This window comes from Amyelois transitella, chromosome 16 (genome assembly GCF_032362555.1).
Source record: "Amyelois transitella isolate CPQ chromosome 16, ilAmyTran1.1, whole genome shotgun sequence".
Lineage (NCBI taxonomy): Eukaryota > Metazoa > Arthropoda > Insecta > Lepidoptera > Pyralidae > Amyelois > Amyelois transitella.
The window spans coordinates 3,465,455-3,479,820 of NC_083519.1; the positions used below are offsets into that span (position 1 = coordinate 3,465,455).

Consider the following 14,366-nt stretch of genomic DNA (forward strand, 5'->3'; position numbering starts at 1 on the left):
ACTCAATCTAAGATGTGAATCGCAATCGAAGTGAGAATGTAACCGGAATTAACACAAGGAGGATGAAGATGAATACACACATACATACATATAATCACGTCTATATCCCTTGCGGGGTAGACAGAGCCAACAGTCTTGAAAAGACTGACAGGCCACGTTCATCTGTTTGGCTTTATGATGGAATTGAAATTCAAATAGTGACGGGTTGCTAGCCCATCGCCTAAAAGAAGAATCCCAAGTTTATAAGCCTATCCCTTAAGATGAGTACACGAAGATAATCCACTAAACAACGTTGTTTCCCACAAACAGGAGCTCCCCAAACATAATCTGCTGACGGTGGACGACTACGAAGACACGTGCAACCCGAATTTCAGGCCGGACTTCAGGGACGACCTGTTCGACAGCTCGGACGAGTCGTACACGGACGACATGCAGGACGAAGACGAGTTTAACGGTAAGCCAAATACGGTAGGCAGAGATTACATCTTTTTAAATTGCCACGATCCCTGCACGCTTCATACATACATAAAATCACGCCTCTTTCCTGGAGGGGTAGGCAGAAACTACCTCTTTCCAATTGCCACGATCTCAGCATTCTTCCTTCGCTTCATCCACATTCATAACTCTCTTCATGCAAACTGGTTTTGAATACTCTTGACCGTAACGTGGGGGGCCAAGGTACCTTGGTCTATTCTCTTCACACTCCAATGTTTTTATTCACGCTTCCCTTACGGATTATTCAAATTGCTTTCATTCATCCTTTCGACATGACCAAACCATCTAAACATTTCCTTTTCTATTCATGTCACTATGTATAAAAGGTGACTGAAGTTGTAAGACGATTTTATGAATTTACAGTGTCTCTTCACATAATGTTATATATAATATCTTCTTCCTCCTGTCGTTAATCCCGATTCCATCGTTATAAACGGGATGACGCAAAATAATCTGAACGTAATTATAGAAAAAAACTAAATTCATGCAATTTTAAACGAAACGAAAATAATAACGAAAATATAAGTGAAATAAATCTTGTAACTTTTGAAAGGAATAATACCTACATGTTTACATACATATAGTCATGTCTATATCCCTCGTGGGGAAGACAGAGTCAACAAGGCTGAAAGACCGAAAGGCCACGTAAAGCTGCAAGCTGAAAGCACAGAAATCTGATAAGATTCTACCTTTTAGGTTACTAGAGGTCGCCCGCGACTTCGTCTGCATGGAAACCCTATCAATCCTCCGGGATAAAAGAAGCCTATATGTTATATCAAAATGTAGTCAATTTTCATCGTAATCGGTACAACGGTTTGCGTGAAAGTGTAACAAACATCCATACTGACATACTCACAAACTTTCGCATTTATAATATTAGTAGGATATCTAGGCGCAATATCAGGTTGCGAACGCCATCTAGCGTATTTTGTTAATATGAATGATAAATGTAATTATTTTTCAGCTGAAGATTTCTTCCTCGACGATGATGATGACGATGACGGCGAAGAAGATTTGGAGGAGTACTTGTACCGGTTCCATTATTACTAGCCAACGAACGTCAAACTCATAGATTATTGCCGTTAAACCTGACATCAGTACCTAAAATTAAAGGACCTAGTCTAGTTAACATACATCGTGGTGCAAGCGAAGAAGTGATACTTGTTTTTTTTAATTGTTTCAATTTTTTTAAAAGGATCATCCTTTTTAAACAATTTGTTTTAGTTGCATGAAGACGCGAATGCGAATAACTTTTGTAGTGATTAGAGTTATTTTGGTTGCCACTTTTACACATTTTTATTAAGCTGAAATCGTTTTTTTTTGTCAATATTTATGCGGCTCATTCTTGTTGAGACGCACAAAATATCATTTTACATTATCTGTGATGAATTATTGATTATATATTAGCATTTTCTTGCACTTCTACAAACATACAATTCAGCTTCTTATTATTGCTGGCTAGCAATTGATTAGTAAGAGTATATATAAGTTATAAATTGTTTGTAGAAATTAGACGTACTTTTGTGCTCGCGCTGGAATGAAGATACGTGGCACAATGTCATAACGTAGTTAATTATTAATTGATAAAACGTTTACGCTGGTGTTCTGTGTAAAAAGTTAATCAGATGAAAAATCGCTTCTTTGTAAATGTGCATCTGCTTAATAAATAATATTAGGTTATTAATATTAACAAACGAATGCTTCTGAACTTCGTCCAAGAGACCTGATTAATTGGTATTTTGACTACGCGATTGCTGTGTATGTACATTATCTTACATTAAATATTAATTAGTTTCTTTTTTCTTACGCGGACTGGAGTCTAATACCAATAGATTATTATAATTTCTTGGTTGTATTATGCTTTTGTTTAAAACATTTAGTACATTTGACCAAAAATAACACGTGATTCTCAGACATTCACAAAAAAATAATACTTAACCAAATTGCCATAGTACATTCACAACTGTCTTCATAAAACATTAGCTAAGTCTAGTTTTAAACAAATTAACTTTGTTTGTGTCTAATAATAAAATTACTGTAATAAAAAAGGGCGCAATCGTACATTCCCTCTCGGCACGTTAAGTGGCCTGTAAACGGGCTATAACAAATTGCATATTGTTGTCAAAAATGTCGGCAATTTTGTTGATCTATATAGCTTAGGATATTTGCAACTACACCCTTGCTGCAATTGTATTATGCAACGCATTGCCGAGTGAAGTCCAGCTAGGTACCGAAACAGTATTGCTGAGAAATTTTTGCTCGAACACAGGGCAATGTTGAGGCAAGATATTCTCATCTATCTATCTATTAAATATATGAAAATTAAAGGCCAACTCATCCCGAAATTCAGAATACTACAGTGTCAATATAGACGACATTTCGCAGGAAAGTAGGCTGTAATCAGAAGACATTATTAGCTAATGTCTTCTAATGAATTTTTGGAAAATATTTTCCTAGAAGCAAAATATAAGGGTTGCTAGTTTGTATAAAACAAGGTATTTTTTTTATTTTGGACACCGTCATGACTAGATTTTTTTTCGTTGAATTGTGGTTAAACAAACCCGTTTACAGGCACCTTAGGTCTTTAACAATGGAAATTAAGCTATTATAAAGACCTGTTTTAAGTCGATTGTTGTCTGACCATTGATTAAATAGTGAAAATTCCTGGCCCATTGAAAAGTTTATTATTATAACAAAGTAAGTTCCTACAGGTGATAAAGAATAGTTAAGTCACTCATGCAAAAATTTGCCTAAAATACTAATCTCAACTTTCATAACAATATTCATGTATTTTTTCATACGCATATTGTTTGTGGTTTTTTTTAACATGCTGATATAATACATTAGATGTATAGCATTCTGTACAGTAGACTCTGTAATTTGTATACAAAATGTAGGTAAGGTGTTGGATGTGGCAGTAAAATATACATTTCAAATATAATAATCCAACTGATATAACTGTGATCTCTTTTGTTTGTCTGCATATAAGTTTTATGTGTGTCGGTTAAACATCGACGTACAATGTCTCATTATTTATTTGATGTATTTATTTATGTTATTTATAAATATTTTTGTCTGGCAGGAAGCAAACATACCTGTGCATATGCCAATGTTCATACAAAGGGGTCCATTTACAGACATTAAAATGGCATGGGTCTTTTCTTTTTGTTTAAAGTTTCTGTCAAACCTCATCGTGAGGGAACAGGTTAACGATAGTAAAATAAATCCGCAGAGTATGTTCGGATCGGACTGTAGTTGACACAAAGTAATACTATCATGTTACTGTCAGGCATAAATGGAAAAAGGGATAAGTTTTTGAAGTACCTTTTCGTTACTTTGATTAGAGATTATTCCTTGACTTAATACAATGCTTACTTCTAAAAAACAGATTTAGATATGTTTTCAGGTATTTTAAGTTTTGAAATATTTTTCAAGAATTGATACTACATTGATGTAACTTTATTCATTATACATTTGCTTGTAAGAACTGAATGTATTAGAATCGGAAATGATTTTGATTTACATATTTTTATCAAAGGCTGATTTTATTTTTAATCGCATCTGGAAGTAATCAATGTCTTATATTTTGAAGAAGTTTTATAGGATTAAAAAAAAAACTTGATTTCTACAGTGAACGGGAATATATTTTTTGTTGTTTGACAACTAAAAAATTAGTTTATATTTATTTTTACGGACTTCATTACTTGCATGTTTGCATTGCACGTTATTGTGGAGTTTTTAAATTAGGTGAATATTATGTTCTGTTTTTTTTATTTCATTGATATTTTACATATCTAACAGTGAAGGGAAACGGTTCGGAGATTCCAAATACGTTTTTGTCGTTCAGTACTAAGTTTCAAAGCTTTGTTTTTTTTAGTTGATTTTTGTCTGTTGATGTGATAGAGATTTCACTGAGTCACGGCAACATACTTCTTACTTTAAACATGTATTTTCTGGTCTTTTCACATAATAGTGATTTATGTTTTTAGATTTTAATTTTAGAAGAAATGCGCATGTTTTGTGAAAAGTTAGTTTTTATACATTAATTTTGTTTTAACAATATTAGTAAGAAACAAAATACAGGCATTCTTTTCAATCGATGTGTATTATTTACCCTTTAAGTTATTAAAATGTCGATCTACTAAGTAGGCCTTTCTTAGAACTTTAATGAAGCATATTTTTCTTATTTTCAAAAAAATGGTTTTTGTGGAATATCTTTGGAAGATAGACATATGCAATCGCTGACTTTCATGTAGATAGATATCTATTAAAATGGTACAATCCCACCATACGGTGGTGGGATTATACCTCAATTATAAACGGAATTTAAGACCTTGTGTCACACTTCGCCGACCCATTAACGTGTGACGGTTTTATGGAGGGTAACAGCGTTAGGTATATTGTCTAATTATAAATAAGTCTAACCAGGAACAAATGGCCTCAAAGAATAGGTATTTTGTCAATTGGCATTGTCTGTTGATGTAAAATAATTGATGTCAATCTAAATAGCGATGCATTCAGACAGTTACCCTATAATAATATAAATAAAGATAAAATAATAGCACAGTTTCAAATTTTACCATGGTCATGTAAACACCAACTTATTAACATCAGTTCAACTAATACTCTTATGGTGAAGAAAAACATGAGTAAATATTCATATTCATTTATTTATAAATCGATATACCTACATTTTGTCGAAAATTTATTAATAGAATAGATAAATCTGTGGGTTAGATTCCCCCGCAGAGGTAACAGAAGTCAGATCGTGTTAAAACCTGACTTACCCAATCCTGAATCATGGTCAAATGGACATGATTTTACAGTCAAAATAAATGATGAAAAAATTTAACACTTGAAATCAGAGACTATAATGGCGATTATTTAGGCCTATTTTGCACTGTTGCCATCTATTAGCCTATAATGGAAATTATTCTACTTTAGATAGGTACATTATGCTTATCACTTTCTTTAGATGGCATGAACTTATTTTTACACATACTATTTACAAGTTTATAACTCTATCCCATAGTCTTGTTTTACTACATCTATGGGAAAGATTTAGATAGTATGTTTGCATTTTCATTGTAAGCCTAGATATTAAACCTGAGCAACATTTATTTTGATAACTAAAGCCTGTGATGTAATATCTTGATAGACTCATACATGTCAACAAAGTGTAGTAATAAAATAAAACTAGGTTTATCTAATAAATAACCATATATTGTACATTATGTTCATACATCTATTCATTAACATCATAATTTGCTGTCTTAATATAAATATTCCACCATCGTCCCATAAAACCTACATCAATAATTCTTGATGGAAAAGTATAGAATGCTGGCTTTAAATATGAACATTGTATCTTATATAAATCACAGGATTCATTTAACTCTGAGGTGTACATTATTGACGCTATCCCCAGGTTTCTGTAATGAATAACTCCTTGATTATAACTCATGTCTATATGCCTCAAGTGTTCAATCGATGCTTTATTTCGACAATCTTCGCTGACTAGAGCTACTTCATTAGTTATCCTCTTCAAGTTATCCTGGAAATCCAATTCAGTTGGATTATTTTTTGCAAGTGCATATATTGACGCCAGCGTTGTTGTCCAAATTAACGCTTTCCTGGGCTCATCCTGGATATCAGATCTTAGGTCTTGTAGTGCTTGGCGATAGTCAATAAATAAATTCTTCCAATAATTTGACCATTTCTCTAAAAATGTTCCCTTAAATTTTTCAGGGAACTTTACTCTTGATGCTATGTTCATGACATTATTTGAAGCCGTTTTAATATTCCTCAACATTATGCTTTATATAATACTAGTTCAAGTTAGAATAAAATTTATAAAAGTATTTATTTGATGATCATAATTTTAAAGAAATATATTTTTCGTTTGTCTGATTGAAGCAAGAAATAGGAGAAAGAATGTGAGGTTACCTAAACAAGTAGGTATCTACTTTTGTTTCTGTGACTTTTCTATGACGTGAATGACAATGACATGTGACAAATTCTTTCAGTTTCTTTTTTAGGGTTCCGTACCTAGAAGTTAACAGTTTACTTTTTTTATTCAAACTATAATATTTTGCGTCACCATCTTAAAAAGTAACAAATATTAAAATAAAACTTATGCTAGGTAACTTATACTAACAAAGGAAGACTGAATTTAACGCGTCACTAGCGGACTATATTCTGCTGTCTGTCTCATATACAGGGAGAGCTAGAAAGTATATTTTTCCGTTGACGATTTAACAAAAAAAATTAAATAAACAAAATATTAAGTGGTTCACCATACCACAAATTTAAAAACATAACTATGTGCCTCGAACAATCAACGTGTTTTTGGCGTATTTTTTGCTCACTTTATAACGGTAACAAGTAGACACTTAAAATTTTTACAAAATATTTCCTATACCTTTTAAACTAAAGTTATCATTACAGTGGTAAACGATAATAATTATGTAGGTATTCCAGATGCCAATGAAACAATTCCAGCATGCGGAAGTAATTTTGTTTGTTGAAGGTTTATTGCATCTTCACAGTTTAACCCGTCGACTAACTCATGGAATTTTGCATAAATATAGTGTGGACTATAGAAAAAAGGAAGTATGTGTACAAAGGGACATGTCTTTTAAAATATGAAACGAAATATTATACACATCTAATCACGTCTCATCCTCCTGCTTTTGTTTCATCCACATTCATGTGCGCAATCTACCCCGTTGGTCAACGACAGGATCGATGAAATAAAATTTTCCCAAGCGTCCCGTCACCAGGGCCGACTCAACGACAGAAGAGAAGTTACTCGCTACTAGTGGAATAAGTGCGAGTTTTACTCGATCACATAAGTCGATCAAAAAGATAAGTGTCATCACGTTGCCACTAGTTGGCGCAGATTAAATCACATACAGTTTCTAGTATTTTCTAATTTGATTTAAGTATTATTTACTTAGCTTGTTTTAGTCTTTTTAGCTATATAAAGAGGGTGGCAATGAGACACATGCCTTATTAAAGTTTGTGAACAAAATTGGCAAAACAATATTGAATTTTTCCTAATTTTTTTAAATACATATTATCTTAAAGTATATTATATTATACATATTATTCTCGCGCCGGCTAATGCATAACAAAGGCTTCTGTAGGTCTGCCAGTCACCGATCATAATTTGATGACTTAATTCATCTAATCCGCCATGAGGCCATCAAGTTTTTTCGCGACTACTGGCTGAGTTGTCTTACTGAAAGAGGTCACAGAGAAAGGGATGGAGATTTGTTGACGTTTGTATCGGAAATGGAAATAAAAAAAAATAGTTTATGCCAGATAATTATATTCAGTTAAATACGTACGTATGCAACATAACCACTATTAATGCCCAAGTCGTCTATTATATTTAATGGACCTGTGTACATTTTCCATCAACCTTTTCTAGTTGGCATGTAACCGCCACCTTTAGCTTCACGTTTTTTCCGTGACTCAGGGAATGAGGGCATTTCTGGCGGTGGCGGCGGCGGCGGTGGTGGCGGCGGAGGTGGGGGAGGTGGCATATCCTGTCTCACTACCTGTAATTTATAAGATAAGGATAAAATCATACATAAAAATTCGTCATTTTCCTAGACGAAATGGCAGAGCAGGAACTATGCATTTATTTTTTCTTCATACAATCTCGTCGGTTAAAATTTAGTAAACTCTCCCCGCCCAAAATGCTCAATTTATTAATGCAAAATTCATAATTTAGGAATATCATTTAGGAAATAAAATTAGATTGGCGAGGAGAGGAATATAGAAATCTGAATGTGATTTTTACATCTTCAATTGGGTTTTATACGAGGCGTCATAAAAACCCTTAATTTAAATAATATGATATATTTGATTACTTACTCGTGTAAGGGGATTTAAGACTTGCAGGCTATCATCTTTCCAATTAGAAGGCGCAGCGAATGTCTGACTCGCCTCAAAAATTGAGGCAAGGCAAATTGTAAAGACCATTAAATAAAACGAGTGTTTCATCTTGACTGGTCTCTGCTACACTGATGAGAAGAGCACCAGACTCATAAATATATATAATTCAAGTTGCATGTCAATGCTGCTAAAAGGAAACATTTGATAAACAATAAAACAACTTCCATTGAGATCCATGCAACAGATAGAGAAAAACATGCTATAATTGGCGAGATAAACAGCAAACCGTGTCAACTACGGCAAATCTGTAGGATCCAAGAGGAATACAGTCTTAATTAGACTGTAATTGCAAAGTTATTGTAGAATTAACAAGTCAGTGAGTGAGGGTTATATTTTTGGTTCATGCTTTAAGATAATTTAGTACGTGGTATCTACGTAGTACGTTATCTAAAAGCATGAATATTATAATATTGCATACCGGAAGTTGAACATGTATTTTTAGTAAGTACCTACCTAATAGGCAGTACATCCATAAAATCTTAGTCAAAATATATTTTTAAATCTGCAGTTAAAACCAAATTATTTTTAAACTCAAATGATTTCTACAGAGGAGAATAGATTTTGCGGATGGAATTGCTATAAGGGAATTTGTAGCAAGTAAGATATAATGTGATAACTAACGTTGATTTAAAATATCTTCTCTCTTACTCTGCGGTTAAAAACCTAAGAATAAAAAGAGGGAAGATATTATGGTTTTATCTACACTACTTACAATGATTCAACTCCGGTTAACCTGGTGGAGTAGAACTTTGGTTAAACAACGTTCCTGGGACGTGGGCCATTCACCAACTACAATGCCGCATTATTGGATCAAATCAGTAAAACTCGATCCCTTTCGAACTTCCGATTCAAATTCTGGATTAACCAGTAGGAACAACACTATTTGTACTACACTACACTATCTTGAAAACTACCCACCCGCCAAATCTGCAAAGATTGCAAAATTCTGAAAGTTATTGAACTAAAGTAGGTAATAAATTAACAAACTCTGTTTCTAAGTGCAATCTGAACATTTTTTTTTCTATTACTAGACGCTAGAGTAAGATAAAAAGCGGTTTATAGCAATGGAAACCGCAACTCCAGTCGTTGCCGCTGCTGCTGGAAAGACATATAAGACTGCACCAAATCCAATTGGACGCGGGGTCCCTGAAATCATAGATGCGTATGTTAAAAAATGTTCATGTCGCCGGGATAAAACAATCGTTTTCTGTCGAGCCTGTGGATATTACTGCAATGGACGTATCCGACTCAAATGCGAGCAACATCCTCGCGTAAGTACCTGCCTTTCTATAAACAACGCTCTCAGGAAATTTTGTCATCTTTTCATTAATTATAAATAAAATAAAAGGTTGTTTACGTATAAGGGATAAGATATATATATACACATATGTACTAAGGGATAGGCTTATAAACTTTGGATTCTTCATTTAGGCGATGGGCTAGCAACCTGTCATTATTTTAATCTCAATTCTATCTTAAAGCCAAATAGCTCAACATGGCCTATCAGTCTTTTCAAGACTCTGTGTACCCCGCAAGGGATATAGACATGATTGTGGGTGTGTGTGTTTATGTATCAAAATGATGCTGTATTACAAGATGATGAAAAAGTTTATTCTTAAACTAGCTTCGCCTAAAAGTATGTATAAGTGGTATTTAAACAACATTTTACATTTACAATAATAAATAGTTGGGATTATACCATTTGGCTCTATGGCCTTTTTTTAATATAGAGACAATTGGCTCTACCTACCTCTTAAGATAAAGACCTAATAAAAAAACTTGAATAAGTAGATACTACTTAAATAGAGGGTTAATAGAGGATTTATATAATAGAGGGTTTATATCTGGTCAAGTTATAATTAAAATTAATTATTAACTTTAAACATACTATATCATATAGTATATGTACTATATATAGTTTGCTATATCATATATATGATATATACTTATATATATATATATATATATATATACATATAAACATGTTATATACTAACAAATTTCACTGACACCCTTCATCTAGCACAATCTTTATTTCAGGTCACATTTCTGCTGGACATTGCAGAGTGTCCGCGCTGCCATTCTTCAGTATTTCTAGATGAATATTGTGAAAAATAAATTTTATAGCTTGTGTGGTGTTTTTTTCAAAATTTACTTAATTTTAAATTTTATCACTATGTTTAACATAAACATTAATTACTTATACATTTTCAACTATGATTAAGGATATTAATTGGAAAGCTTAAAAATTATTTTCGATATTTTTTTTGGTGAGGTCAAACCCAGTTTTGAGCCAGTAAAAAATCCTAAAAAGTATTATCATTATTTCTATGTTTATGATAAGATTATAACAAAAATAAAAGTAAGAAGTGGTAATATCAAAATATTGTTTTAAAACACTTGAGTTTTTAAGAAAAACTTGAAATGTTTTAGTTTGTTCCATTTTGTTTACCACTGTTGTTTTTATTTATTCTTAATAGATAAGTATTTACATATAAATTATAACCTACCAAATTATGACTAATTAAAGTTTTCAAATAACTTTATGCCTTTTTATTTAAAACAAGTTTGCATATTGATATTAATAAACTCGACTACAATAAAAATAACAGTTTGAAGTCATTGTCCTTCTCTTGGTATTAGTGGTTGCATCCAGTGACCATGACCCTCCAAATCATTTACAGAGATCCCTGTGGGAGAGCCTCACCATCTTTGGATAATTATTACACATAGTTGTAGAAATATTTTCTTTATTTTGAAATTATAAAGAAAATGCACATTGCCTTTTTTATTTTTTCCCTTTACCAATTAATTATTACTAGAGTCATAGTAAAAAGGGACATTGAAATTAATGGTATTATTACTGTAGTAGTAACAAGGGAAAAAAAAGTTCTTATATGAGTAGGTTTTGTCTATTGACTTTCTCATGACAAACCAATTGATGTAAATCACGGTACATGGTCGCAGTAGGTTTAAACCTGTGGGTCTTGAAATGGGCATGGTTTTTAGATTGTTAACTTGATCATTAATGATCAATAATATCAAGTATAAATTGGTAAATTAAACAATTTGAATAACAAAACATAAATTTATTACTACTTATTGGTACATTTTATACAAGTTTTTTAATAGCACTATTTAATAAACATTAAATTGAAAACCAGCTCGGTACATCTGGTCTGTCCTTATTGCGATCAATATACGTTTTGTATGATTTCTTAGCTTCATCCAAAGATTTCATATTCTCTTCTTCCTCATCTTTAGAACTTTCAAACAGGTCAGGGAACTCAAATTTCATAGATTTTGGCTGAAATATTTGTGAACATTAAAGTTTACCAAATTTCCACAAAGAAGATTTATAACTTTTAATTTAAGAATAAAGTTTTGACTGAGGGAACTCTGCATTTTGTTAATTTTTTATGGCTTTAAAACATAATCTGTCCAGTTAGATTACAGAGGCTTCAATGCTATCACTTGAAACAAATTCTTTTTTAATTTTACAACATATTATAAAATGAATGTAGGACCCTCTACTTTATTCCAAGACATTTAATATTATTGAAAAGTAATTGATAAGGTAGGTACTTACCAACGTAATAAAGGCATGTTTAGCATCATCCTCTTTTATAATATAACCCTTTCCATAGTCCCTACGGAATTTTCCAAGAGTAATTTTTGTTCTCACATCTACAACCGGAACTTTGTAAATCTTCTCTAAGTAGTTTCTGATATCATGTTTTGTCATTTCCATGGAACACTCAAATTGAACAATGTTTGGTTGTTGCGTAGGAAATGGTTTGATTAACTTCATCCAGAAATTGGGCAAAAATACTCGCAACTGTGGGTTGCCCCTTTGATATATTGGGTACCTGAAAGAAATAATAAAAAAAGTAGGTACCTGCCTGATATTTTCTCTAGATATTTCTGTATTCTATACTATATTTAATAATATATACTTAAATAGATCTAAGGCCAAAAGAAATGTTCTTTGTCTGTCATGATCTGACCCGGGTACAGAGGTGAGAATCCTATTATTGCTAGGTATACATTTTTAATTTTGCTTATAAAATTAAAACCCTTAAAAAGTTACCCTTAAAAGTTGCGCCTTGACATGACCACGATCTTGTAAATAGTAAGTCGGGGTTTTAACAGCGACTCCCTGAACTAAAGATGTGCCACTCTGTTGAGCTTATTTATTTGGGCGCCTTCAATTCCCGAAATAACAAAATAAGAAACCTCTTGGAGAAAACCTAAATTGCTCAAGTTAAGATAGGTATAGAAGTACGATTAAGACCACCGTGATATAAAAAAATATTTACCAACGCGTAGACATTGTAGTCCTAGTTAGATTTGAAGCAAAAAATTGTTTATAATTATGCAGTTTAATATACTAAAATGTGTAATATTATGAATTTTAGATACCTAACTTTAGTGTAGTACCTACTTTGACATTAAATAACCTTAAAATGAAAACTGTCAATGTCAAGAGACAGACAGTTTTTTTATGCGACGATACGCTATGGTATAGTGGATTAGCAGCGTGCCGCCGACTTCATCCGACTTAGGTCTGACTGACTCGGTTAGACTGGATTAAAACGTGTCAGTGCAGCGTGCCACTAACCGACGACTAGCGGCTGTCTGTCCGAGTCAATCAAACCTAGATCGGACGAAGTTGGCAACCGCTGCACGGGCCCTTAATGTGTGTATTTTCCAAATACTAGCCGAAAAAACAGCGATAAAGAAGGTCAGCCCATATGTATTTTTTTCTAAGTTTAAGAAATTTTCACAGTCAATAATAAATAAATCGTCGTGCCATCTTATATTTTATTCAAGAAATAAGAAGTAAACCTTAAAAAACTTCTTAATTAATAGTTTGTTTATAATTTGATGAGTACCTAGTTAACAGCGATAAAACACATTAGGCAATGATCTGCTAAATAGAAGACTTCACGAGGAAGGCGCCACTTAAATATTTAAGAGTAAAAACTCTCAGAATCTCATAAAAAATTGTAGGACCAGACAAAAACCTTACTACAAAAAAATCTTTTAAATCTTCCGTTTAAGTTGAACTACGCTTCTTTGGTTTGGTTTGTATGATGGTAACAATATATAAAACTGTCAACTGTCATTTATTTATTTAGTAAGCATACAAAGATGGCGGTGGCTCTGTCACCCGATCAGGAGTTGGTGAGTAAATTTAAAGTTAAATTAAATAAACACATCTCAACATGGGTTTTCAATAGTTTCCAAAAAGTTTTCTATTCATAGGTTCAAAAACACTGCATAAGTGCTTATAATCGTTATACGCAACAATTTTAATGTGACCATGTCATCAGTGTGTTTGTTTTGATTTCGTGGTATTTGTACATTATCTCTAAATAATTTGGTTCAAACATAATTGGGAATGTTTATCAGTATCATATTAGGTACAATTGTTGTCCTTTTGTGTTATAGTTTCATTTTATCGGTGAAAATGTGAAAGTACCTTGACCTACCGCCGCAATAAGATTTCCGCTTCAATTCCAACTTTTCAGACCCTTTCCGGAGGAGATGGGTTCTTCTGGTAAAGTTTTAAACATAACTTGTAGAACATTTACACACAATAAATGCAGTATAACATATCTGTTCGCCAATCATAAATAAAATATTTATTTTGCTCTAAGTAGGTATATTCTCTAGGTTTTTCATAGTTTATATCACAAAGACATGTAGGAAACCACTTAGACCTTACCTAGTCAAAAAAATATATAATTTTTAAATTTAATAAATTTATTTCAAAACATCCGTATCATAATAAGATAAAAATTAAAATTATCAAATTTTATCTTTTAGATATGAAATTTAAAATAATTCATTAAAATAGTTTACTTACTTGTGTAAAAACCTGACTCACCCAAATCCAGGAT

The 14,366-nt window shown here is 32.5% G+C and overlaps 5 protein-coding genes across 5 annotated transcripts in view; 2 read left to right on the forward strand and 3 right to left on the reverse strand.

Moving 5' to 3' along the window:
- LOC106136049 (putative RNA-binding protein EEED8.10) overlaps window positions 1–4,591 on the forward strand; it is an 89,079-nt gene extending 84,488 nt beyond the window's left edge. Inside the window, exons 12-13 of the mRNA XM_060948440.1 lie at window positions 310–454; window positions 1,460–4,591. Coding sequence (XP_060804423.1) covers window positions 310–454; window positions 1,460–1,545 — 231 coding nt within the window. The 3' untranslated portion in view covers window positions 1,546–4,591. The remainder of the gene's footprint in view (window positions 1–309; window positions 455–1,459) is intronic.
- The window catches only part of LOC106136029 (large ribosomal subunit protein bL34m), a 135,731-nt gene that overhangs the window by 115,453 nt on the left and 5,912 nt on the right, over window positions 1–14,366 (reverse strand). The gene's annotated exons all lie outside the window — the stretch shown is intronic.
- Window positions 5,146–6,463, reverse strand: LOC106129640 (mitochondrial import inner membrane translocase subunit Tim29). The gene has a single exon (XM_013328244.2). It carries the CDS (start codon window positions 6,305–6,307, stop codon window positions 5,741–5,743), a length of 567 nt encoding a protein of 188 aa, XP_013183698.1. The 5' UTR covers window positions 6,308–6,463; the 3' UTR covers window positions 5,146–5,740.
- LOC106129643 (large ribosomal subunit protein uL23m) lies at window positions 11,535–12,936 on the reverse strand. The gene is made up of 3 exons (XM_013328246.2): window positions 12,780–12,936; window positions 12,050–12,329; window positions 11,535–11,767 (listed from the first exon to the last, which is right to left on the reverse strand). The coding sequence occupies exons 1-3, from the start codon at window positions 12,791–12,793 to the stop codon at window positions 11,609–11,611; spliced, it is 453 nt and encodes a 150-aa protein (XP_013183700.1). The 5' UTR covers window positions 12,794–12,936; the 3' UTR covers window positions 11,535–11,608.
- LOC106129680 (tyrosine-protein phosphatase non-receptor type 9) overlaps window positions 13,575–14,366 on the forward strand; it is a 49,586-nt gene continuing 48,794 nt past the window's right edge. The window contains exon 1 of the mRNA XM_060948633.1: window positions 13,575–13,647. Within this exon, the coding sequence (XP_060804616.1) occupies window positions 13,615–13,647 (33 nt within the window). The 5' untranslated portion in view covers window positions 13,575–13,614. The remainder of the gene's footprint in view (window positions 13,648–14,366) is intronic.